Genomic DNA, 27,783 nt, shown 5'->3' with positions numbered 1-27,783 from the left:
AGGAAAACCTCAAGGAAAACTACTTTTCGTTACAAGACGTGGGATGAAAATGATATGGCAATGGCCATTCGAGCTTGGGAAGATGGAGGGATATCGGTGGCCCAGGCTGCAGAGAGATTCTGTGTTCCACCAGGCACTCTCAATTATCGTCTCAACGGCACACGTCTTGATGGATTAAAATCCGGTCCAAGTCCTCTTTTGGAAGTGGAAACGGAAAATGAGGTGGCTGACTATGCCTCCAAACGAGCTGAACTCGGAATACGCTTCAGCAAAACAAATTTCAAGAAATATGTGTCGGAGATCGCCAAGAAGAAAGGAAAGGTGTTCAAAAATGCCTTGCTTTCGGAGAGATGGTGGAGTCAAATAAAAAGGCGTCATAAAATACCATTGCTTAATCCCTTCCGCGCGTCGGCAATTAAACGGAAAGGCATGGAAGTATCAAAGGTGTGCAAGTATTTCTCTGCTTTGAAAGCAATCATGGATACGCACCAGCTAAACGAGAAACCCCATTGCATCTGGAGTATGGACAAGGTGGAACTCCTTTTGGAACATCGCCCCTCAAATGTTGTTCGGTAAGGGTGCTTCATTTGGGAATGTTGGTTGCAGTTTTGATGTGAACCTTGGCCATGGATTATTTATTGCCTCTCGCATGTGAAGCAAAAAGCGGGGTTAAGCAATGAGTTCACTTTCTGTCTGTCTACAAATATCAGTTTCTGATTGAGGAACAACTTGATTTCAATTTAATGTTGTATTTTGAACACCAATTGGAAAACGAACCTGCGGTTTAGCAATACTTTGGCTCTGAATTTGTCCCGCGTGCGCAGAGGAGTGAGAATTATTTTACTCTGTCTGCCTGTCCGGCAGTGAAACAATTGAAAATCATTCCAAACAGGAAACTTACTGTCTTTGAGGATGACATCAAGGCCAAAAACAACAGGCACAAAGGACTAATGTAACGTGTTAAATAAGGAGGTGTAAAAGAAGCTGCATCAACGTCAGTAAATTTCCACATTATCTTTTTTTTTCCTAAAACCACAAAATCTTTTTTTTATTTCAAATTTAATTATATACTTGAACACTGTAGAACATAAATCACCTTATTGGCACTTTCAAAACCCTTACCTTATAACAGTTTTTGGACAAAATATTACGGCATTTTATGTCACCATGACCAATCAAATTTGCCGCTCGCAGACCACACCATGTCCTTGTTTACTCAAGACGATGTAAGGTAAGGTGTTCTATGAACCCTCTAGTTATGTGTTGGGGAGGAGTGCTAAATGAGGCAATCATAAGAGAAAGGAGGTTGGGAGGAGGTGCAAGTAAAGGGAGGAAGAGGGTGTTTTACAAACAAACATTTCACAAACAAAAAATGTCAAATTCTGTTAAATACGAATCGGCTTCCAGATGTGCTAATATTTCCTTTTCATCTTCAGTGTTTTAGTCGGTTGTAGTTGAGGACATTTAAGGATTCGTGACATTCTGTTGTACATTTTTGTGTTTATATATATATTTCTCCATATATAGGGGCATGCAATCTGAAACAAGTGACCTAGTGCAGCCAACAACAATTGTGGGATGCGGAAATGCAGCTGGTGATGCTCTACCCCCATTTGTCGTCGTTGATGAAAAGACGAGTAACTCACTGAAAGATTTTGACTCTCGAAATGCCCCACCTGGCACAACGTTGAGCATCTCCGCATCCGGGTGGCTGCGAGATGTAAGTTTTTGTTATCGTTTATCTCTTATGCATAAATGTGATATTAGGCATGTGCGATGTGTGTGCTCTCGAAATTGCTTGGACTCGTCGTTCTGTCAAACAATTGATATACCCGGAGTCTATAAATCCCCGTAACTTGCGTTCAGTTTAGCTTGAGTATGATTATAGCACTGTTTCACCTTTCTTCATGACATTCAGGACCTCCATTTTGTTCAGAGACATACCCAAAGTTGAGTGGCCGAAACACAATCAAAATTTATGATCAGCAATCAGGCCGTTTGAGAAAATCAAAGACCTTCGTGTCAGCTGTGATAGTGGATCCTACGATTTTGCTTATAAATTGGAAGTTGATGGGTATTTTGATGGTTGTAGTTGAGAGGTTGGTCTGTATTTGAGAGGATGTTTTTGCACCCTCTTGTATCGGAATGCTGTTGGCTGGCTTCCAGATAGGACATTGCCTCAGGTGAAGGACAGGCTGAAGAGAGCAGACACTAAGCGAAACCGGCAGAGCAGTTGGGAACACGGACACTGACACCAGCTGGGCACATCCCTGGGGGTAGAGTTAAGGTTGGTCAGAAATTTCTTTGCCTTCTCCGGTTTAAAAATAAGAATAACAAGCGTTACGCCTAGGTCCCCCGTCGGGGAAGTGATGTGAGTTTACAAAGTGGAAGACGCAGAAAACATGCTATGATATGATATTTCGCTCACAAGGTTCAGACATACATGGCGGCGGCCATCTTGGATTTTGACGTGGCGACCCAATTTTCAATAGCTTTCTTCCTTATGCGTAGATACACCCACACACCAGATTAGAAATTAGTAGTTCTTTTATTTTTCAAGATATTTCGCTCACAAGGTTCAGACATATATATATATGGTGGTGGCCATCTTGGATTTTGACGTGGCGACCCAATTTTCAATAGGGTTCTTCCTTATGCCTAGATACACCCACACACCAGATTAGAAGTTGGTACTTCGCTTATTTTTCGAGATATTTCGTTCACAGGGTTCAGGCATATATATGGTGGCGGCCATCTTGGATTTTGGCGTGGCGACCCAATTTTCAATAGCGTTCTTCCTTATGCCTAAATACACCCACACACCAGATTAGAAGTTGGTACTTCGCTTATTTTTCAAGATATTCCGCTCACAAGGTTCAGATATACATGGCATCAGACATACATGGCGGCGGCCATCTTGGATTTTGACGTGGGTTGCACCCACACACCAAATTCGAATGCGGTCCTTCGCTTATGCACGCACGTACGCATGCCCACCCGCACGCACGGACGGACGGACACACCGACGGAGGGGAAAACCATAGTCCCCCTTTCGCTCCACGGTGCCACGGGGGACAAAAATCTCAGTTGTAAGGTGGACAACGAGGGATTGGTTAGGCCTCGGGTACAGTCCATTCCCACATTGGCATCGTTTATGCATCAAGAGAATTTGTACTTTTCTCATTTGACATCAAAGGAATCTCATTTGACATTTCACCTTGTTCACCTACTTGGTTGGGGTTTTTATAATCTGTTTTGAATAAAAGTTTTCGCTATGATATTTCCGATCTATCATAACCGTGATAGTCCAGATTTGGTATGGCAAGGTCCTTTGAAATACGGAGACCCTGTGTAGGTAGGTACTAGGTATTTGCATCAACAATATGTCCAGCTGTTTAGTCTCTACCCCCACTTTATCTATTGACACCTTGCCCTCTATCCTGCTCTTCCATGAGTCTCAAACATCTGTATTAAAAAAAAAAGCCTTGTACCCGGTGTGCTGTGCAACCTCTTCGTTAACATTCTTGTATGTAATATGACTATGAAAATCCAGATGCACACCGTCCAATCTTGTTGAAGGACTTCATTATCTGTAATGAAATATTGAGGCTAGCCGAGGGTATTCTCATTCAATCCATTCTGGGTATACAGTACTCATCCCAGGTGTTGGAATTTGAATGTGAACAGTATACTGTCATTGGTTCCATGATTATTGTCTTTGAACGCGTGACTTGACCTTGTGTTATGACTATCACTGACCGTGGAGGTAGGCTGCATCAGTGGAGAAATGTCAAGAAGAACCTGGCTCTTGTTGCCGTTATGGCCTTTACTCATGCTCTTTATTCTCTCCCTTCTACCAACCCACTCCTCCACCCCATCACCACTTCTCGCTTTACCCTGAACGCTTCCTGGAGGGAAGACTCCTGAGACCAGTCGTTCCATTTTCTGAAAGCATCAAATTGAGAAGTCCACCGTGAGAGTTTTATGCCTCGCTTGCTGTCCTGTAAAGCTTTTGAGATGAATCGATTTGTTCCTTGCGGAGTTGTCAATTTCTACCTCAGGACTGTTTTCATAACCTTCAAAATTCACGAGTTCAGATGAAGAGTAAGAGTTTGCAATTTCTTCCTTAAAGATTCCCCAAACTAGTTTGCTAGGTACAGGTGAAAAGGGTAAATTGGGTGGTTACGAAATGAGAAAGTAATGAATTTTTATGCCTCCGTAGACGTCGCCAGAGGCGTTGTTTGTTGGTTGTCCGTCCGGCAGTCCGTGATTGGTTTTCTCTCCCACAATAACGTAACGGCCGAAAGGATTCAAGTTAAACTTGGAATAAGTATGTATAATTTATGATATAAAGAGGAATTAGATTTTGGGGTCAAGAGGTCAAAGTCAGAGCTCCCGTTTGGTAATAGTTCCGTTACCAAGCTAACTTGTGAACCAGTGATGGGATTTTGACCAAACTTGGTGTAATTACCACATATATTATGATGCAAAGATGAACTGATTACATTTAAGCACCAAGAGGTCAAAGGTCAGAGTCTGTAATAGATTTTCATTACCGACATAGCTTAATGGCTGAAGGCAGCTAAGTCGATCTTAATACAAGTATGTATAATGATGTAAATATAAACGGATTCGATTTTTGGGTCAAAGGTCAGAGGTGCCGTTTGTTAACAATTTTGTTTCTGTGCTAACTTGTGAACCAGTAATCGGATTTCAGCCAAACTTGGTGCAAGTACATATCTTGATACAAAGATGAACTGATTAGATTTCAGCATCAAAGATCAAAGGTCAGAGGTCATGTTGGGTAAAAATGTGATACTTCAGAACAGCTGAAGAGATTGAAATCAAACTTGGTACAAGTGTGTATGATGTGATAATGTGGGCGGAGGCATATTGGTTGACGTCGCGACGTCGAAGAACGCCGTTCTAGTTTGAAATGATTCCAAGTCGAATCATTAAGACTGATGTTTCAGCTTGTCACATTGACATTAGGTGCCAAGGTCAACAACACTGGAAGGTTTCAGCAATCTGTGTGGTCCTTGCAGTTCGTGTTGCTGCACGTCAAGGTGCTCCAAAGGCCAAATCGCAGGTGTTTTCTTTTTCACTCATAAAGGTGTTCTTGAGGCTGCCTACCAAAGTTGATCCCTTTATTGGCACCTCAGAAGTCATTTTTCGTGCCATATTTTTGCCTGGTGGACCCACAGCCTAAGAGTAACTTGATTGACTTCCTGTAAAGACAAAATAACGTGAACATCAACCTTTTCCTGTTTTTTTTTACTTTATCGCTGTGTTGGTTGGAGTTTTGCAAGTGTGCAATGATTGTCCCTGTGAAGAAAGATTAATTAATTAATTTTTATTTTATTACCTTTTTGTTTATTTACTCTTTTAAGGGCTTGCCAAAATTATGGTTCAAGCAGACTTTTCTTGCCAACATTGGTCATGAACGACCTCAAGTGCTCATTTTAGATGGACGAGCTGCTCGCTACTATGTGGAACTTGCCGATGTGGCTGGAGAGAACAACATCGTCCTAGTTGAGTTACCAGAATATACATCTCACTGGCTCCAACCACTGGACAGGTATTATAACCATTTGAAAAATCAAAATGCATTTTGGAACGATGGAATTGTCTCGCTGTAGAAAGAGGTCGGCCACAATGATTTCGATGTGTGAAACATTATTCGTCTTGATGAATATTCATCTTAACTGGATTATGTGATATTAGATTGTTTGTTTTTTCATTTTCCAGCATTGAAAATTCAAAATTATTTTCATTTATTGCTTTATTTTGTAATATGGCACATAAAATGCAAAAAAGAGAGCATACTTGAATCAACCAGACTCAGCGGTGTAATGGTTAGAGCGTCCGCTCTGAATCTGGGATGTTGGTGCAGGTTCGAACCCTAGCCGAGTCGTACCAAAAAAAAGGTATGTGCTGCTTGATGCTAACCATTTAAAAAGGATAGAACCCAGATAAACAACCATATGTTGGCAACATAGTACATGCTTTGATGGGCCTCATGGCTGCCTCATGTGTTTAAGTTATTTGTAAAGAAACATTTTTGTACACCACTTCTTTCTTTCCTATCCTATCTCCAGGTGCTGCATGAAGTCATTGCCGGGCACCGAAGGGGGCCCAGCGATGATGCGCACTGAAAGGGAGTACACAGTTTTCACTCCGGTTGTTTGTTTTCTTGTTTTTGTCTGGGTGATATCTCAGCCATCCTTTGATCTAGGAAGCTGAAATTTGGTCATGACAGTGACCAAGTGATTTGGCCGTAAAAGGTATTTTTGATTAATTGATTAATCAATCCATCGATTAATTATTTAATTTTTCGATTAACTACTTTTTTTGTATACAGAGTCGAGGCTCGTGTAAGGGCTGCTTAATTAATTTTCAAAAGGTTACAGATTCGGATGAAACGGTGGTGGTTTAGGTTCCCATTGGCTAATTGATTAAGAAATTCATTATTTTACGATTATTATTTATTTATTTTAATTATTTATTATTTATTTTCTTTCGCATCTGGGCCCGGTTGCTCGAAGCTGTCTATCCTGTGGATACATTTTATGCTCCGGATATATAATTTATCCACAGGATAGGCTTATCTGGGTTTCTAACAACTGGGTCCTGGGCAATATATCAGGCACCCTTTGAGCTAGGAAGCTGCTATTTGGACACAACAGTGACGAAGTGATTTGGCTCTAAAGGGTATTTTCGATTTATTGATTAATCAGTTAATCGATAAATTCTTTAATTTTTTGATGAATCGCTGTATTAATTTCCAAAAAGTTACAGATTCGGATGAAACTGTGGTGGTTTAAGTATACTATTTAGCTAATTGATTAAGAAATTAATTATTTTACGATTATTATTTATTTATTTTCATGATGCAATTGATCAATCAATTATTGTACACCGCTTCTTCCCAATTCCGTCTTCATGCGCTGCACTGCAGCATTGCCAGGCACCAAAGGCACTCCGCTGATGTCGCACGCTAGAGGATATGTTATTATTTATTTGTTTGGCATGGGGGCGGTGCACTTTGAATGTAGGTAATTATAATTAATATTATAGTTATTACTATTATTTTTGTATTATTTTATTTATTTTGGCAAACAACTACTGGATGCTCTGAATAGAAGGCAACAATGGTACAGAATTCTGTGGACGCCATGAGAAACACGATATTGTTACATGGGGATGATACTTCGTGGGGTAAAATTGCTTGGTATAACAGTTATCTCCTTAATATTTGTTTATCTGTAAATTAATATTTGTCGCGTTCCCGGGTTGAACACCCCTGGGGATGGATAGCCGAACGACCTTTACTCCGAGGCGTTCAATCCAATGGCGATGTGAATACGCGCGGGGGATGAGGACAGCTAATGGTAATGAAGCTCTTACCTTCACGGACCCCACTGGATGTCTTCGACCCTGCGATAATGAATTCAACCGACACAGAATTCAAATTGCAACAAATAAACAGGTTTAATGAAAATAAATCCAGGAAAACAAGAAAATGCACAATCTCTATATATAAAGGAGGAGTGTCTGTGTGTGTGTGTGTGTGTCTGTCTGGATGTCTGCTTATAACTCGAGAACTACACATCGGAGAAAAGTTTTAGACACAGATTCGGAATCAGCATAAAATCCCGGTGGTTTTAGGCTACGTTTTATTTTAGTATCAATGGTTTAAAAAAACCGCGCCAGCTGCAATTCCATGGTGTCGTTTGTGGCAGCGCTAGACGTTCGGGGTGTATTGCAATGGTTTGTCGGGTTTGGCTGTGGGTCCAGAATAGCTCCCATTTCCTTATGTTCTTCCACTTTTATTTTGATTCTTCTGTTACAACGCCTTCCTTATCTATCTTAAAGCCCCCCGACGAGGCCTCTACATAATTTCATGCGGCAGAATTTCGTGCATTTTGAGTGAAAGAAGTGAGACGACGTTGTAGGAGGAAAAAGAGGCGCGGTCACTGTGGAGTCTTCGATCGTGAGTGGAAATGGCGGGAATTGCGTTTGTATCGCAAAGTAAAGGATCTTCATTCATTTCTGAACTTGCATTGGTGGATTGTTATACATCTGCATTATTTTTCATAAAAAAACTTTATGTTGAACTTGAAGGCTCCAAGCACGGACTATATATATAGCCCTCATTGAGGTAAAATTGAGAAGGTAATGGTAAAGCCTGGTAAAGGTAAGGTAAAGCCTTTAAAGTAAAGTAAAGGTAAAGGAGGAGTTTACTTTACTTTACCTTAGTTTACTAAAGTTTACTTTAGTTTACTTTAGTTACTTTACTTTAAAGTAAAGTAAAGGTAAAGCCTTTAAAGTAAAGTAAAGGTAAAGGAGGAGTTTACTTTACTTTACTTTAGTTTACTTTAGTTTACTTTAGTTACTTTACTTTAAAGTAAAGTAAAGGTAAAGCCTTTACCTCATTGAGGTAAAGCCTGCTATCGCTTGCCAAGCTAGCCGTTCCCCCCTCCCCTCCCCCTCCCCCCTCACCTCACCTCCCCCCTCCCCCCTCACCTCCCCCTCCCCCTCCCCCTCCTCTCCCCCTCCCCCTCCTCTCCCCCTCCCCTCCCCCCTCCCCCGCCCCCCTCACCTCCCCCCCTCCCTCCTCACCTCCCCCCCCTCCCCTCTCCTCCTCCCCCTCCCTCCTCTTCTCCCCTCTCCTCCTCCCCCTCCCTCCTCTTCTCCCCTCCCCCCTCTTCTCCCCTCCCCACCCTCTCCTCCCCTCCCTCCCCGTTCCCCTCCCCTCCCCTTCCTCCTCCCCTCCCTTCCCCCGCCCGGCAATGCCGGGTACTTCCCATGGCCAGCTGTACGTGGGCTGCTCGAGGGTTGGAAAACCAAGCAATCTTTATGTCTTGGCACCAAGTAAGAAAACCAGAAATGTTGTATACCAAGAGGTTTTGAGAAATTGAAAATTGACAAAACGTCATGTAGGAAATGTACTGTGATATTGCTCTAAAATATACATGTTCTTTTCATCATATATTTGTATTATTCTTATTCAACCCGGGCGAAGCCGGGTACCTCAGCTAGTAACCTAATATTCCTAAATGGAGCGCCCCCATACAGACTCGTATATAACACAAGGGGATGATAAAAGAATGAAAGTAAAAAATGAAAGTAAAATCACACTCAGCTTCGAGCAGCTCTTGAACCCCGTGGGAAATAGTCACAGCCCCCGTGTCCTTGCGCAGAAAACACGCCTTTGTGTGCAGTTAGTGCATGGGAAAACAGGCCTTAGCACACTGTTCGTTCACTCCAGCCACACTCGTCCTCGCTGCCTGCTTTACACAGTACCGACGTCTCTCCGGTTCACTTGGCACTGCCCTCGGCCATCACAAAGCTATGAGCCAAGCGCACCAGAGTCCACGTGCCGCGACCGCCTCTCCTCACGATCGTTGAAACCCAAAGCCAGGGATATAAAATGCCGACTCCAATGTCCCTGGCGCAATAATGAATGCCACTGCTCGTGACGAAATCCCCACGTAAGAGCCAAAATGCCCACGTCTGCTCGCCACCAAAGCCAGGACCCAAGAGAGGACAAAATGTCGGGAACATAGTCTTGGTTTTTAGAGCTCTTACATCACCCGCCGATGTCCGCGCGTGGTCAATCAACGGCCACCACCACATCACTCTATCACCGTCCTGACCAATCGTTCTTCGGGGCGTGGCCTCATCGCCACTTGCCGGCCTTTGTGATGGCTCGGTTGGCAGAACCCGCAGTAGTTTTCAATGTCCTGCTTCCGCGGTTGTTTTATTTAGTGTTATTAATTATGGTGTCGATTGCTTGGCTTGGCTATGGTGTGTAGTGCGGTGTCATAAGGAAAACAGGAAAAGATAACAGAGGCAATTATATACAGGGGATTAATTACCCTTAATCCCTAACTAATTAACATAACCCCACCCCTCTCATGGAGCAAAGATACACTCTTACACGACATCTGGTCTAAAAGGATTTCCTACTTATGGTACATGGGGTTTTTTCTTCTTCATCGTGACATACATGGCCTGTAAACCCATCAGATCCGTTCCCATTGTCCCCGGCTCCCTCGTATGGAAGGGGGGTGGACTAATTATTGGGGCGGGGGAGGTTCCACTCCTATCCTCAAACCCCTCTATCTCCGGCTCGCTTCCATATTCTTTGGGACCCTCCACTCGCTCAGCCATCTCACTCGCTTCCGCCATCCGCGGTGAGAAAGCAGTTCTCCCACGCGTGTATTTTTACCTTGGACAAAAATGAAAGATTTTTAATTTAGCAACGCGCTGTCTTGCGCTCTTCCCGACACCAATCGACTAATACATTTTTTACACCCCGGTACTACGAAAAAAAAATTGCTTCCGAATCCTGAGCGCAATTTGCACCCAGCGGGTGTCGATCTCGCAACCCTCGGATACTGAGTGCCCGCTGAGTCCGAATCCCACACTCCTGACAGCAGTTGTCGTGGTGTCATAAAGTTCGTATCCCACTCCTTGACACCATTTGTCGCGTTCCCGGGGTGAACACCCCTGGGGACAGATAGACAAACGAGCTTTACTCCGAGGCATTCAATCCAATGGCGGTGTGAATATGCGCGGGGATGAGGGCAGCGAAGGGTAACGAAGCTCTTACCTTCACCGACCCCACTGGATGTCTTCGACCCTGCGATTATCAATTCAACTGACACGGAATTCAAATTGCAACAAATAAACAGGTTTAATGAAAATAAATGCAAGAAAACAAGAAAATGCACTATAACCTAATATTCCGAATGGTGCACCCCCACCCCCCATACAGACTCGTATACAACACAAGGGGATGATAAAAGAACGAAAGTAAAAATGCAGTGTACTCAGCATCGAGTGGCTCTTGAACCCCGTCGGGAATCGTCACAGCCCCTTGCGCAGGAAAACACGCCTTCGTGTTTGGGAAAACGGGCCTTAGCGCGCCGTTCATGCACTCAGCCGCACTCCTCCTCGCCACCTGCTTGACACAGCACCGACATCTCTCCGGTTCACTCGGCATGTGATGCTCATGATAAAATCCCCACGCAAGCGCCAAAATGTCCACGTCTACTCACCACCAAAGCCAGGACCCAAGAGAGGACAAAATGTCGGGAACACAGTCTTTTGGTTTTCAGAGCTCTTACGTCACCCGCCGAAGTCCGTGCAAGCTCAATCAACGGCCGCCACCACTTCACTCTATCGCCGTCCTGACCAATCGTTCTTCGGGGCGTGGCCTCATCGCCACTTGCCGGCCTGTGTGATGGCTCGGTTGGCAGAACCCACGGTAGTTTTCAATGTCCTGCTTCCGGTTGTTTTATTTAGTGTTATTAATTATGGTGTCGATTGCTTGGCTTGGCTATGGTGTGTAGTGCGGTGTCATAAGGAACACAGTAAAAGATTACAGAGGCAATTACATACAGGGGATTAATTACCCTTAATCCCCAACTAATTAACACAACCCCACCCCTCTCATGGGGACAAAGATACACTCTTGCATGACATTCGGTCTAAACGAATTCCCTACTTATGGTACATGGGGGTTCTTCTTCTTCATCGTGACATACGGAGCATGGTAATCTTTCCATTTCTACCTGGACTAAGGAATTTCATTGCCTACCCCCCACAAACGTAACAAAACTTAGTGGGGTAAAATTGCTTGGTATAACAGTTATCTCCTTAATATTTGTTTATAATCTTACGATAATTCACCAAATGTCCGTCTGTCTGTTCGAAGGTACCGTAAAAACTGCTGAACCGATTGCAAAGATATTTTGGGTGGGTAATCCTGGGACCCCAGGGAGTAAAATAGGCTATTTATTTTTCCCAATTTCAGCTTTGGTCTCCAGCATTCTCAGGTTTGGACTCCCGCATAACATTCGCGTTCGCATAACGTTCATTGTGACGATGTTCTCATTGTGACGATGTTGTGACTATGTATGTGTTGACGGTAGTGTTGTTTGACGTGACGGGGTGAACGTAATTTCGTAATGTTTTTCGTTTCGTAATCCTTTAATGAATGCTTAATGTTTAATGAACGTTTATTGCCCTTCGATGTCTGAGGCCGCACGCGCGCTACACTGGACGGGCCAGCGTGTACCTTGCCCTTCGCTGTCATGCTCGGGTAAACCGCTGAGCCCCATCCGTGATGGGGACTGGGGCTTGAGACAGTGTCCCAAGAACAAGGAATTCCCAATAAGCGCGAGTCATCAACTCGCGTTGATTACGTCCCTGCCCTTTGTACACACCGCCCGTCACCACACAAACATCACAATGAAACACAATCACAATTCACATATTCGTGCAATTCGAGAAAAGGAACTTTTATCAGCAATGTCGTCTATCCTGAAGTTCTAAGCTGAAGAAGAGGTACAAAATCATTCAATTATTTTCCCTAAAGAAAAGCGTACAGTTGATATCACGATTTGAAACACGATGGAATAATATTTACCGATATGAACAGTGATGTGGCTTTTATTGAAATTCTAAAGATACTGTTTTGATTTTGTTGATTTACGTGTGATATGATTTGACGGATGTTTATATGAATCGTTTAAAATAAAAAATTTCTGCCTTCAATTTCTGATATTTTTCCTTTTCATTTCGGCTTCCCAATTGAAGCCCTGCCGGTAGGGCGGGTACCGTTGCTAGTGATCATAATTTACCGTATTTTTCGGCATACATGTCAATATTTTTTCCCCGGAAGTCCGTGCCTCGACTTGTACTCAGAACTGACGTATCTATGGTTTAAGACATTGAATTGCATAAATGAAGAAACATTTGAAATCGATATTTTTCTGAAATGAATTGTACAATTGTTAATTTGAAAACACAACAGCAAGTTTCTGCTGAAAGTCATGGATGTGTGAACTCCTGGAAAATGCAACAGTAAGCAGACGAGATATTCCTATAGATGTCGTGTTATAATGGGCGGGATGTATGCCCAGGGTGCATTTTTGGTAACCCAGACATAACTTTAACCACACTTAAATACATATTAGAGAAAAATGTAAAACAAAATGATAAAAAACACATGAAATACACAAATGGATAATTAAATGAACAGTTACAAGGTACTCACCAATCTTGTAGGGTTGACATTGCTTGTGGGAACCAGAGAGGTGTGGGTGTGGAGTGGAGGGCTTGTAGGGAGGGAGAGGCTTTTGCAGCGTTGGGGAATATCGAGATTCAGACGAAATGTCAGCTCATAAGACATATAGATTGGGCTTGGAAACGCAGTAAGCAAGAGTTTAAAAGACCCTTCCCATGTCCTTTTTTTTCTCAAGACTGCATGGGGTAAGGCGTTCTATGAACTCTCTAATATTCTTAAGGATTCTAGAGCCAATAATGTCTTCATAGCCATTGTGAAAGTTGGGGATACATCTATCACCATGTACAAACTACATCAAGCAGAGTGGCCCCTTCCACTACCCATTACTGCCCGTCCTGAAGTTCATGCTCGTGACTTCAACACAGCCGTCACACCTCATTGGGATATATTTTTAGATGACGAGGCAGGTGAACACCTGGTGGCTTGGGCCTCCGCTGGTGATTGCTATCTCCGGCATGATGCCAAGCAACCATGCACTTTCCATTCATGTAGATTGAGAAAGGACTACAATCCATACCTCTGTTTTGTCTACTAGCTGCAATTTGTCATGTGCAAGAAGATGGGCATCAAATGAAAATATATATTGTTACAGACGTGGCTTGGATGTTATTTACCGAGCGGTTTTATGGTATGACCACGTCTGCACAAGTTACCCGATTGTGCCCGAACGTTGACTAATCGCGCTATGCTAGACCAATGAAGGAAAAAGAAGACACACGGCTGGAATTAATACGACACGACACCAGGGATACGGTTCTCAAAGGTTGTTATTACAATAATGCGGAAGGTTTAGATTACAGGGACAAGAGGGAAACATAGGAAGGTGGGCACTTAAACACACTTATATTAACCCCAACAGACGACAGATAAACGGGACAAGGCTCACTCACACGGGGTTTGATGGCCAGGAAAGCGGGTAGCGATCGCTCCAGGTGCACCTGTGCTCAGGGCAGGATCACGTACGGTCCAGTTTAAGAGATGCGGTGGAGGTATTGCAGCGCTCGAGGGGTGGCGACTTCTCTCTCCAGGCTGGGGGCGCATCTCACGTCACATCCGGCGCGGGGCCGCGTATATCCGGCGGGGAGTGACACGCCCTCGGCTCGTTAGCTCCGCCCCAGATGGAATCGGCACGTTGCTTCTCATTGGGTGCGTGGGGGGGTTACTGGCTCCGCCCCTGACGAGGAGCTGACAGCCAGCCCCTTCGGGGTAACGCCGTGGAGCGTATGGTCATGGCGGGTAACCGAGCCGGTGTGAGGACGCACACTCCCCGCCCCTCTGTTGTTGTAGTCGTAGTTGTAGTTGTAATTGTTGTTGTAGTTGTTGTTATTGTTGTTGTTTGGGGAAGAAGATGGGAGGAGGTATGGGAAAGGTCCTAAACTCACTACTGATGCCATATAATCACATTCTGGTGCAACGAAGAGTCATAATTAATGGAAACGAGGCCTTAACTGACATAGAATAAGAATAACTAGGAAGATGTCCGAAAGTTGGCTACGTGTGGTGCGGTGGACCTGGGCACGACATTTAATGGGGGAATAAGGGGAAGGTCGGCTCTACTGATTGTTATTTACATGCAATGGGACTAGGGAATGGGGGATTGGGGAAAGTTGGGGAGTATTGGAGAAAATAGGGGAATATTTACAAGCGGATATGGAGGCCAAATTCCATATTCGCAACATTGCACCCTTCTCTACCCTCGGGGCGTCCCGACCCGATAAATTTTTACCTACTTTAGTGTGGCACGCAATGTAGTTCCCTCTACTATTAACTCTACCCTGAGTGCGACAGTTTTACAGATATTCACAAATGAGTAAATATGTCCCCCTGCGACGTTGCACCCTTCTCCTCACAGAAACACACCCACAGGATAACCGAATCCGGAAAGAATTCTCAAACTAAACATACAGCCGGTAGGGAGCATTATTTACAAGATTACGCTGATATCTACACTACGATCCAGGACCTGTTTTTGGAGGAACACATGCAGATGTTATGCATAGAGAGAGCGCGCTTGCCAACATCGATACACCAACCCACGAGTGCTCTGTGGCCGACGGCCTTTAATAACGTGCAGAGCACCCTTTCCCAGCATCAAAAGCACCACCCCACCACACAGTCAGCACCATCCGGTGCAGTCACCATTGTTCATTGGTATAAAAATAAATTCGACAACCCCTAACCCTGCAGGTGTCTCTTGCTCTTCTTGTGGTGCACTTGGTGGTAACTAAAAGTGGTTCACCTGTATGGCATAGGTGCCACGTTGACCCATAGGTCCATCCCCGGGTGGTGCTTGGCCGCAAACGAACTGCGGTCCATTGTGGGTGGCCACAAACATTGCGGTCCATATGGTGTATCGATCCCGGCAGCAAACAGCGAAAGTGCAGGCCCACAACTGCGCAGCCAGCACCTCTCTCTCCTCTCTCTCTACCCCAAAGCCAGATCCTCGGAGGTGGGAGACAAAAGAAGAAACAAGTGAGTAAGGTGGTAAGGGCGCAAAAGTGCACGCAATGTAAGGTGATGCACACTGGGGGCACATGGGAACCAGGTGAGACAGGTACGTTCCTATCGTACGCCCCCCCCCACCAGGTAACCTACATGGCCCCTCCCTTACCCCTTACTGTATCCACAAAACACAACACTACCCATAAACATCTACTTTACAAATCAACAAACATCCCTACCGTCTTCCCCGTTCCTCCCATATACCAAATTCGTCTTCTCTCCCTCCTAACCAATCAAATTTGCCATTTTCAACTCTCATCAAAATTTGCCATTTTCAACTCAACATCAAAATTTGCCATTACCAATTCATCATCAGTCCCTCCTAGGGAGGGAGAGATGGAATCACCCCAATGTCTCATCCACGTCGTGATGCGTCTCACAAATCCTCACAGCAATCCTTACTTCTGCACAAAACAAAGGAAACACAGGTGTGGAGTCATCATCATCACCTCAGGTAAGTGGCTGCGTATGGTGCGACAGGTTCATCAATCCTAACTATCTCCTAAATGACTTTAACAACTTTACACTACCCGGGGTCTTTCTCCGGCCAAACCATTGGCCCTCTTACACTATGGGTTCTAAAAACCAATTCCCATTGGCCAACTGTGGTGCTCTTCAATTTGGGGTCTCACTCCCCCGATTCATCTCCCGGTGCCCTCGTACAATTTCTGGGCTGCGACGTGTACCTCTCCCAGTGGGTCTACCCACCTGCACACCTCCACCACTGCAGTTGCCTCCGAGCTTACCTGCTCCTTACCCTAACCTAACTACCAGGGGAAGGCCCTCTGGCTCTCTCCCCACTCCGTGCCCTCTCTGGCACTGGGCTGCCCGATCCACACCCGGGATCCTCAGGCACCCACTCACAACTACCGGCTCCCAGAGCCCACCTGCGGCCTCACCTGGCCGACATCCTCACAGTGGTGGAGTGCCCAACCAACTACACACACTAACAGGCTACACGCCCAGCCATTTCCACAACACTAATGCACCCATTCACAACACCATTCTGCAACCGCACCACAAATGCCAATATCCAACCACAATTTACCTGCACCCTCTACCTAACACTTACACTACCCGCCCCGGGTACTCGTGAAAGGGGTCCACTCTTCCCCCATCCACACCTTCGCACCATGCACACCACTCCGTACCACTCACTCCAACTCTCTCCACACACCTGTACCTGCACACCTGTGCTCTCACACCTGGTGCCACCTGCACCCTTCTCTCCCCAAGCGCATTCGCGCTGATCCACAACACTCACTACTCATACACTGCTCCACACACCTGTCCAGTTGCACACCTGTGCAATCACACTTGTTCAATCCTCACACACACAGCATCATCTCAGCTAACTACTCCCTTCTGAAACTTGCGCTTCCCAGTCGTCCCTTTAAACTATTGCGCTCCCTTTAAGTTCTTCCTCTAACTCCACTTTATTTTTTTCTATGTGCTCCCGCACCTCCCGCTCTTTAACCTCCATTACCTCTACCACCTTGTCCATTTTCCTCGTCAGGTCCTCATGTACCGTCTGGCACTCTTTTTTAATTACCCCTACGTCCTTTTTCATCTCCTTCTGTGTCGATTTTAAACCCTCTATTACCGCTGTGTTCTTCTTTACCTGGTCCCCCAACTCCTTTTGTCCCACTGTCAGTTGTTCTACTCCCAGCGTCAACTCCTCTATACCACCTTGCAATTTTACAGTCCCCTTTCTCACCTCTTTCTCCATGCGCTCCTTACAGTGCCTCACCTCCTCGCGCACTCCTCCGACCTCCTCACTCACTCCTCTTCTGATCTCCTCTCCCATCACTTGCATCTCCTGCCCAGATGCCACCCTCATCTGCTCCATTTCCTCCCTGTGAGCATCCAGTTTGGTTTCTACCCCCATTCTGACCCCCTCTATCTGCTGCTCCATTTGTTTAACTTCCCTTTCCGCTTGGTCCCTCATGTCCCTCAATTTGCCTTCCATACTGTTTTCTAACCCCTCTAACCCATTTTTCACTCCCTCTATTTGATTCTCTTGAGCGGCCATTCTGTTTTCTACCCCCGTTAACCCATTCTTTACTTCTTTTATCCCGTTGTCTAACCCCTCAAATTTCTTTTCTAATCCCTCACCGGTACCCCTCATTTGGCCCTCCAATCGCTCACCCTGAGCATCCATCCGGTTCCCCATTACCCCCATTTGGTTTTCCAATCGCTCACTATTCTTTTCCATAAGGGCCGTCATTTGTATAAAAAAAAGTTCCAATCTTCCCAGCGGCGCTACTTCGGTCGCGGGCACGGTGATCAGCGAGGCGCCATTTTGCGCGCCCGCTTCTTCGTGCGTGACGGCGCTATTTTGCGAACCTGCCGCCCTCACTGCTTCGCTCTCCTCCTGTCCCTCATTTTGGTCCTGGATCGACCCTACCTCACTCTCCTTTACCGGACCCCAGCTGTCTTGATCCGCCATAGCGCGACTTTCAAAATTCGGTTTTTATTTTTTATTTTCGTAAAACAAATTGAAATTTCGCCGTTATAATTTCGCGCGGGAAACGCGCTCCGAATCGATTCGGTCGAGCGCCGTACGCGCTCCGGCTCGATTTTCCCTCCCAAAATTTGGGCCTAACTAATTTAGTCCCGGGTTCGAATTCCACTCCTCGACACCAATTGTTACAGACGTGGCTTGGATGTTATTTACCGAGCGGTTTTATGGTATGACCACGTCTGCACAAGTTACCCGATTGTGCCCGAACGTTGACTAATCGCGCTATGCTAGACCAATGAAGGAAAAAGAAGACACACGGCTGGAATTAATACGACACGACACCAGGGATACGGTTCTCAAAGGTTGTTATTACAATAATGCGGAAGGTTTAGATTACAGGGACAAGAGGGAAACATAGGAAGGTGGGCACTTAAACACACTTATATTAACCCCAACAGACGACAGATAAACGGGACAAGGCTCACTCACACGGGGTTTGATGGCCAGGAAAGCGGGTAGCGATCGCTCCAGGTGCACCTGTGCTCAGGGCAGGATCACGTACGGTCCAGTTTAAGAGATGCGGTGGAGGTATTGCAGCGCTCGAGGGGTGGCGACTTCTCTCTCCAGGCTGGGGGCGCATCTCACGTCACATCCGGCGCGGGGCCGCGTATATCCGGCGGGGAGTGACACGCCCTCGGCTCGTTAGCTCCGCCCCAGATGGAATCGGCACGTTGCTTCTCATTGGGTGCGTGGGGGGGTTACTGGCTCCGCCCCTGACGAGGAGCTGACAGCCAGCCCCTTCGGGGTAACGCCGTGGAGCGTATGGTCATGGCGGGTAACCGAGCCGGTGTGAGGACGCACACTCCCCGCCCCTCTGTTGTTGTAGTCGTAGTTGTAGTTGTAATTGTTGTTGTAGTTGTTGTTATTGTTGTTGTTTGGGGAAGAAGATGGGAGGAGGTATGGGAAAGGTCCTAAACTCACTACTGATGCCATATAATCACATTCTGGTGCAACGAAGAGTCATAATTAATGGAAACGAGGCCTTAACTGACATAGAATAAGAATAACTAGGAAGATGTCCGAAAGTTGGCTACGTGTGGTGCGGTGGACCTGGGCACGACATTTAATGGGGGAATAAGGGGAAGGTCGGCTCTACTGATTGTTATTTACATGCAATGGGACTAGGGAATGGGGGATTGGGGAAAGTTGGGGAGTATTGGAGAAAATAGGGGAATATTTACAAGCGGATATGGAGGCCAAATTCCATATTCGCAACAATATATATAAAATTGCCCGAAAATGTACTGTATAATTATTTTTTTTATCCAACCGACCCAACCTATTTATTTATTTCTTTATTTTTCCATGCACATGGAGCATAGCAGTTCTTTCTTCTTCTTTTTTCGACTAACGTCATGCAGATTTTATGTATTGTTTACTTATCTCTGACATGATATATTCATCGACCTTAGTTGTATTTATAAGCCTGATGTTTACTTAACAATTAAGGTGGCTGGCTTAAGATCCCAGGGTCTTGAGTTTCAGCTCACATCATGCCAGTCGATAACACCAGGTGGGTTGACTCAGCCAGCCGCCTGTCATACTTCGAGGGTAGGTAAAATGAGTACCATCTTACTGGTAATAGGGGCACTGCATCAGTGCAATCAATGCAACCAGTAGCCATAGGCTGCATGCAAAAATAATAATAAAAACCAAGGTTATTTTGTAAGATTGTGAAGGTTATATCTGTCATCAATGCAATTTTTGGGGGTTTTCAGCTCTGCTTTTTTTTAATGAGCATGTATTGTTTTCTTCCCTAGAGCAATTTTTGGCCCGATGAAGTTGGCTTGGGATTGTGCCGCAGCGGAGGTCTTGAACAACCCTGCCATTGCTTTATCCAAGAAGCAGTACTTTCTTTTGTTTGGGAAGGCATGGCACGCATCATTCATGCCAGTTCTTGTGCGAAATGGATTTGGACAAACTGGAATCTTCCCGTTCAATCCGCGGGCAATACCGCAGAAGGCTTTCATTTCTGGCTCCGATTATGAGAAAGTGCTCATTCATGTGGGTATAAATATTACAGTGGATGCTGCAGATACTGCCCAACAGCTGGTTTTCTTGGATGAGGAATCTTCAAAGGTACTTCTCTGTTTCAAGATTAAATGGTGATAAATAAGGAAATGTTCACAACAAGAAAATGAAGTTTATGTTACAAGCCCCAATGTTTTATATGTACAGTGTTTAAAAATATATATATATATACAGTATAACCCCTCCCCACCCCCAACCCTCCAATACGCAACTTTTCAAATGACATGAATGTATGAATGCTAAACGAGGCCTTTTACACATGTGCTGTGTGTGCGTTTTCAGTGACTTGGTTCTACTCGCCGGGCACTTTTAACCTGCCTTTGCTCGTGTGAAATCTGTGATTCAAATCGTCTTTTAAACATAATTTTAAGCATTTAGACGCAACAATTTCAATATGGTTAACCATAATTGTTCTGTTCCTGAATGCAAATCGGACTCACGGAAATATAGTAAATACGAGAAATATCCGTGGATGAAAGGTGTCTAGTTCCTACCACTTCCTGTTGATACAAGTGTAGCATTGGCTGTGGATATATCTGTAAATAATATGCGCAAACACCCACGTGCTTCTGCTTTTGGTAATAAATGCAAATATCTAGTATACAATGGCCTGCAAAAGTATTCACCCCCTCCAAAGTTTTCATATTTTGATGCCATCTGAGCTTATTTCATGATGCTTTCAAATCAAACTCAATATTGTTGTGTCCAGGCATTGATTAACACCAACCACTGGACGAATGGGCCGAACTGGCTTTTTACTGCATTAGACTTCGTTGATTTTAATGGGTGTTAGTCCCCTTTTACAAATAACAGGGAAGAATATAACATGGCACTGGGGTAACACGGCAGCATTGGGGAAATGGGAGGGGGAAGGGAAACACGGGTTTACAATAAATAATTCTTTCCAAGGGAAATAACAAAATCTAAGACGCCACACACCAGACTTGAGCACGGACAGGGAGGGCAACAAAAAGCAGGTGACGCCTTATCTCTGTCGGAGGGCCAACGATGAAGTGGTGAGCCACGAACCCACAACAAAGCAGGTGACAAAGCAGGCACATGAGCAGAAGACGAAGCAAGGAGACAAGCATGCAATTAACCAAGGAGATGGGCAGGCAATGAACCAGGGAGACAGACATGGGCAGACTGCCACACCGGAGGAGATTTATTAAAAACAAAAATCCCTCCCAGGAGAGCGAAAAACCCGGAAAGCTCAAAACACCAACGCTCTCTCTGTCTCCCTCTGTCCCTCTCTCTCTCTCTGTCTCTCTCTCTGTTTCTCTCTCTGTTTCTCTCTCTGTCTCTCTCGCTCTGTCTCTCTCTCTCTCTCTCTCTCTCTGTCTCTCTCTGCTTCTCTCTCTGTTTCTCTCTCTGTTTCTCTCTCTGTTTCTCTCTCTGTTTCTCTCTCTGTTTCTCTCTCTGTTTCTCTCTCTGTTTCTCTCTCTGTTTCTCTCTCTGTTTCTGTCACTCTGTCACTCTGTCACTCTGTCACTCTGTCACTCTCTCTCTCTCTCTCTGTCACTCTGTCACTCTGTCTCTCTCTCTCTCTCTCTCTCTCTCTGTCACTCTGTCACTCTGTCACTCACTCTCTCTCTCTCTCTCTCTCTCTCTCTCTCTCTCTCTCTCTCTGTCTCTGTCTCTGTCTCTGTCTCTCTCTCTCTCTCTGTCTCTGTCTCTGTCTCTGTCTCTCTCCCTCTCTCTGTCTCTCTGTCTCTCTGTCTCTCTCTGTCTCTGTCTCTCTCTCTCTCTCTGTCTCTCTCTCTCTGTCTCTGTCTCTCTCTCTGTCTCTCTGTCTCTGTCTCTCTCTGTCTCTCTGTCTCTCGTGCTCGCGCTCTCTCTCTCTGTCTCTTGTGCTCGCGCTCGCGCTCTCTCTCTGTCTCTCGTGCTCGCGCTCTCTCTGTCTCTCGCGCTCTCTCTCTCTGTCTCTCTGTCTCTCACGCTTGCGCTCTCTCTCTGTCTCTCTCTCGCTCTCTGTCTCTCGCTCTCTTTGTCTCTCGCTCTCTTTGTCTCTCGCTCTCTTTGTCTCTCGCTCTCTCTGTCTCTCGCTCTCTCTGTCTCTCGCTCTCTCTGTCTCTCGCTCTCTCTGTCTCTCGCTCTCTCTGTCTCTCGCTCTCTCTGTCTCTTGCTCTCTCTCGAAGATGCCCCTCCTCAAACTCGTCTTTCTTTCTCTGAATGACATCCCTCTCAAAACTCCTCCTCTTGCTTTCCCAAAGCCTCACCGGCACCTCACCCAGAGATTACAAAATGTATTGCATGCAGGTCCTTCACATTAAACCCTGGCTATTTATTGAACATATGATGCATATTTAAACAGGACAATTCTCAAACTAACATTTCCCTACTTGATACATCAAAATGACTACATGACCTGAAACAGAGAGCATACTAACCTATACATTTCTAACTGTTCTACAGTGATTCCTACCCCTCCCCTCTACAAACATAACAATATATAGTCTTCACAAACTATAAAGTGATAAAGCTAAAAAAAAAAGCAGATAAAATGTGAATAAGTTCGATTAACAGAGAAATTCAGGTGATTCTCAGTTGCATAAGTATTCAACCTCATTTTCAAATTCAAGGTGCAAAGTATCATTTGATGTGAAATGTTGCTTTCCTCTCAATTCTGAATAAAAGCTCTGCAGATCGCTAAATCGTTAATTCTGCATTTCTCGATACTTTCGCTCAAATACAAGATCGGGATATATGTAAGGGGTCAAAGGTCTTGAACCCCTTCAGTCTTCATGCACACCTCACGATACTGCTGTTAAAAAATTGGCTGCCTTGTATGTTCAGACAATGGCTGTTATCAAGTTACCAAGAAGGGCTTCTTGATCAGTTTCGGTCAAAGTGAAATTGTATACTTACGTACACGATTCCATTGAGAGACGCTGGTTTATTCTATACTAGTGAGGTACCCGTGCTATGCACGGGTGGGAGGCCATAAGCAAACAGACAATGCAGAAACGGTGAATGCTAAAGCATGAAACCAATAAATTCCACATTCCTGTGGCACCTTCAGTCGCCCGTCAGACATAGACACCAGGTTCGTGAAAGACTTAGGTTTAAAAAAACGACGAATGGGAAACTATTGAACCAATAAATTCCACATTCCTGTGCCACCTGTAGTCGAACATCAAGCATGGACAGCAGGTTCGTGAAGGATTTCCACGAAAAACGTACCCATTTGAATGGTTCCATACCCAGTCAATGGCGAATCTGCATAAGGCGATCCGTGAATGTCACGCTTAGAAAGTAGAAACCCTCACGCCATTTCAACATTCACTTGAACTCAATATCTCTATTTTCATTCCAAACAGCATAACTCCAATCACAAATTAAATAGCATTCATATAAAAGATAAACTTTTACCAACATTCGTGACAAAAACAAATATTTAAATCTGGATGTGAAGTAGTTCCATACGGTTGGGTTAATACAATTACCAATTAAATATCGTAATTGTATGCACTCAATTCCAAACGTCATTCCTCATAAATTGATATTTTAACAAAATACTGTTTTTAATGACGGTTGTATTGGGATATTATCAAACCAGCTCATTGCCGTCATCTGCCACTTCCGGATTAGCGGCGGGTTCGTATCAAGTTAATTTCAAAATCATGATTTGATTGAGGATGTTTTGAAACCTCCTACCTACCTTATAACATCCGCTGGGACCCGAAAACGTTCCACAAGAGGTTTGGCGGGGCTAGCCCCTAAACTGAGAGAGTAGTTTGGGGACAGACAGACACTCCTGTTTTATAATATGGATGTTTGAGTCAACAATTAACCAACCATACACCGCTTTAATCGAGTAATTTTGCAGTCACAACAAAGGGATTGCATTTTTACGATTGTATTTACAATAATGTTTATTATTAACGTTATTATTATCATGAAGATGATGTTACTGTATTAATAAACCGAGGTAAATTCCTTACTCCCGCGATAATTAGTGTGCCGCTTCTCATCAAGTCATCCATGAACCTTACACCACTTCAATCCAGTAACTTTGCAGTCACGACAAAGGGATTGCAGTGTTACGATTATATTTACTACATTATTATTATTATTAATGTTGTTATTATTACGAAAACGACACTACTGTATTAAGAAACCTGGGCTAATTTGTCCGAAGCAGCCTGAAGGTAAGGCATGAAGCCTAAGGCCGATACATACCGTGTCTTTGGAAGATCCGTAACGTCTATGCTTTTGATACTTGATGGTTTTAACAATCTGTTTGCTTGTGTTTCACACTGAATGAAAAACGTAAAGGTAGAGCTGGCGATTGTGATATATGACAGGTTCGACGATATGTTTGGCTTGAACGGCACAGAAATCAAAATGGCGGTGTATGGAGTCACTTGTCGTATGCCGTAATGACATCACAGACGTAATCACATCACCCCTCTCAGGTGACCAGACCCTCAGCTCTGATTGGTGTATATTTGTGAGGGACATACATGCATACACATGTACATACGGACAGACAAACACTGTTCTCGACGGCTTTGTCCTTTGGGCTATGCCGTAAAAAAAATTAAAATAGAAAAGGAACCTGGAGTTTAGCAGTATATTAGCTTCTTGATCAGTTTTGGTCAAAGTGAAATTGTTCGTTGCTGCTCGATTCTGACTGATACATGGTCGATTCTGACTGATATGAGATTGGAGGATAGTTTGTCATTCATTTCATGCTTGGGCTCAAAGGTCTCAAAGCTCACTCGTTTCCGAGGTTGCCCGCTCAAAGGACGCTCAAAGCCCGCTCAAAGGACGGGAACAGTGGTGAGTTTGAGGTGAAGGTGGGAGTGCAACAGGGGGTTGGTACTAAGTCCACTACTATTTGTAGCTGTGATGGAGGTGCTGGCTCAGAACGTAAAGGAGGGTTTACCGTGGGAGTTGTTGTATGCAGATGATCTGGTGTTGATTGCTGAAAGTATGGATGACCTGAAGGAAAAGATGAACAAGTGGAAGGAATGTATGGAGACAAAAGGTCTGAAGGTGAATATCGGAAAGACGAAGGTGATGGCAAGTGGTAAAGCATGTGGTGAGGTGGAAAGAACTGGGAAGTGGCCGTGTGCTGTGTGCAAGAAGGGTCGGAGTGAACTCCATTCAATGTACAATGTGCGCTGAGTGGGTTCATCAAAAATGTAGTGGTCTGAGAGGGTCATTTACCAGTGTGGCAGCTACATTCAAATGTAAGGTGTGCACAGAGGGAGCTGCAGATGGAGGAAATGTTGAGTTGGATCTTGGAGACGGCGTGAAGCTGGAAGGTGTGAAAACATTTTGCTACCTCGGAGACATGCTGAATGGAGAAGGTGGATCAGACTCGGCAACGGTTGCTCGAGTGAGATGTGCATGGAAGAAGTTTCAGGAACTGAGTGGCGTGCTGATGAGGAGGAGAGTGTCGCTGAAGCTGAAGGGAAAGGTGTATGCTGCATGTGTGAGAAGTGTTATGATTTATGGGAGCGAGACATGGGTAATGAACGTAGAGCAGCAACGAAGGCTGGAAAGGGTGGAAATGCGAATGGTTCGATGGATGTGCGGAGTATCGTTGAGAGAGAGGAAGACAAATGATGAATTGCGAAAGATGATGGGAATATTGCCTGTGATTGATGCTGTGAAGAGGAACAGGCTGAGATGGTTTGGTCATGTGTTGAGGAAGGATGAAAGTGACTGGTTGAGAAGAGTGATGGAAATTGATGTCGAAGGAAGTAGAGGACGGGGAAGACCGAGAAAGACTTGGCTAAAGATGGTGGAAGAAGAAATGCGGGCAAGGGGGTTAACAAGGAGAGATGCAGAAAATAGGGCAAAATGGAGAAGATTGTCATGGGGACCGCAAGGCTAACCCCCGCTCTAGCAGGGAAAATGGCCTTAAAATGCATGTTGTTGTTGTTGTTGCTCAAAGGTCTAATTGGAACACTAATTAATGCCAATTAGGACCGTTCTTGAACCCTTTCTGTCTACAGTAATACCTTCTTTATGGCACATATTTTGGAACAAGACGCCGAGATCTATCACGTGGTGAGAACTATATCCTTGTGCACGAAACTCTAAGACCAATTTTGGCACCCTTTTTCAAGGCACCAGGACCCCTCGAGGCTACCTCAGGCCACGCAAAAATTCACATTCTTGCATTAGACCATCATCTTTTATACCCTGGATATGTTGAATCGGAAAACAAACCTGCCGTTTTTCAATACCTTGCGTTTGAATTCACCCCAATCGCACATACTCAAAGAGGAGGGAGATCATTTTATTACTCTGCCTGCCTGGTAGTCAAAGAAAATGGAAAGTTATTTTAAACAGAAAACTTGCTGTTTTTAATGACGTCATAAACGACATAAACAACAGGTGCAAAGAGCTATTGTAATGTGTTAAATATGGTGGTCGTATGCCGAACCTCCAGTTTTGCGGTACTTGGACATGTTCTCTTGGGTGGTGTATAACACACAACGCAGCTTCAATAGCACTGAATGTCCATATTTTGAAATGATATTTAAAATAATTATTTTATTAAAATTGAAGTAAAAAAAAAAACTTGAACACTGTGAGGAGTATTGTGTTCTATGAACTCTAGTGATCTTCTGTAACATAAAATGGTTTATTTTTTAGCAGCCCTCTTGCATTAATCTGACGTGTGAAGTCGCGCACATATTTCAATGGAACTGTAAGGTCATTGTCTTTTGTGCTTTATTATTTTTCAGGATGCGATTACTGAATAAGGGACAGGCAAACATGAACATGGGAATTGATGGAGAAGCGACCTGTTTTGCGAATTGCTCATAAGCAAGTTTCTTTCCCGTCTTGGTTTGTGCAGTCATTTCGTACTCCCGATGCAATAAACTTTTCAGACTCTGGAAGCACAACATTCAAAACAAAATAAATTATATCCCTTGTTTAGCGCACTCTCACGTTTGTTTTGAATGGTGACACTTTGCTGGTGCCTCTGTTGTAATTTTAGCGACATAGTTCACTTTGCCTGCAGTGTATTTTTTATCCACCCCAGTCCCCAATGCCTTGTTTTTCAAGGCGCCTTTCTACAAATCTTCATTCTCGTTTGTTTGAGTGTAATTGCTTCTGGGTTTGTCCACTTTGCACCCACCTCAAATTGTTTTTATACTCTGATAGTGTTGTCAGATATAATTTTCTGGTCTATGTATGCAACACTTACTGGATGTAAAGTTTTCACATGAACTTCTCTTCGTGTCCTTTCATTATAATACACTAGGGCATTGCCCGTACTATATCTATATCTAAAATTATATCCCCCCCCCTCTATTTACATGAAATGGTTTGGTCCAAAGCGAACGGCTTGCGAGTACGGTGACAATCCCCCCCCTCTATTTACATGCAATGGTTTGGTCCAAAGCGAACGGCTTCCGGAGTTTGGTAAAGAAATCGCCATCGCGTGCACAAACGCGCAGGAAAGCGAATGAATCGCAAATTCGTTTTTATTAGTTTTAAAACATAGTTTAACGCCAACATAGTTTGCAAACGTGAAATAAATGAATACGCTCTCAAATGTGCCATCCGAGGCAGAGTGTGTCCGCCACGTTCGGCACACGCGATAGTTCGCTGCTCTCTGATTGGTTGAATCGTTTTTTGGACATAGCTCGGTAAGTAA

General features: G+C 44.5%; 1 protein-coding gene across 1 annotated transcript; it reads left to right on the top strand.

Moving 5' to 3' along the window:
* LOC137413969 (uncharacterized) lies at positions 1-27,357 on the top strand. Its single transcript, XM_078769200.1, has 5 exons — positions 1-572; positions 1,528-1,720; positions 5,391-5,578; positions 19,886-20,204; positions 26,864-27,357. Exons 1-5 carry the CDS (start codon positions 55-57, stop codon positions 26,879-26,881), a joined length of 1,236 nt encoding a protein of 411 aa, XP_078625326.1. The 5' UTR covers positions 1-54; the 3' UTR covers positions 26,882-27,357.
* The last annotated feature ends 426 nt before the right edge of the window (positions 27,358-27,783 follow it).

Source organism: Myxine glutinosa, unplaced genomic scaffold, assembly GCF_964187855.1.
Source record: "Myxine glutinosa unplaced genomic scaffold, kmMyxGlut1.1 SCAFFOLD_1674, whole genome shotgun sequence".
Classification (NCBI taxonomy): domain Eukaryota; kingdom Metazoa; phylum Chordata; class Myxini; order Myxiniformes; family Myxinidae; genus Myxine; species Myxine glutinosa.
Note: the sequence above shows the minus strand (reverse complement) of the source record. Positions and strands in the feature narration are given on the sequence as shown.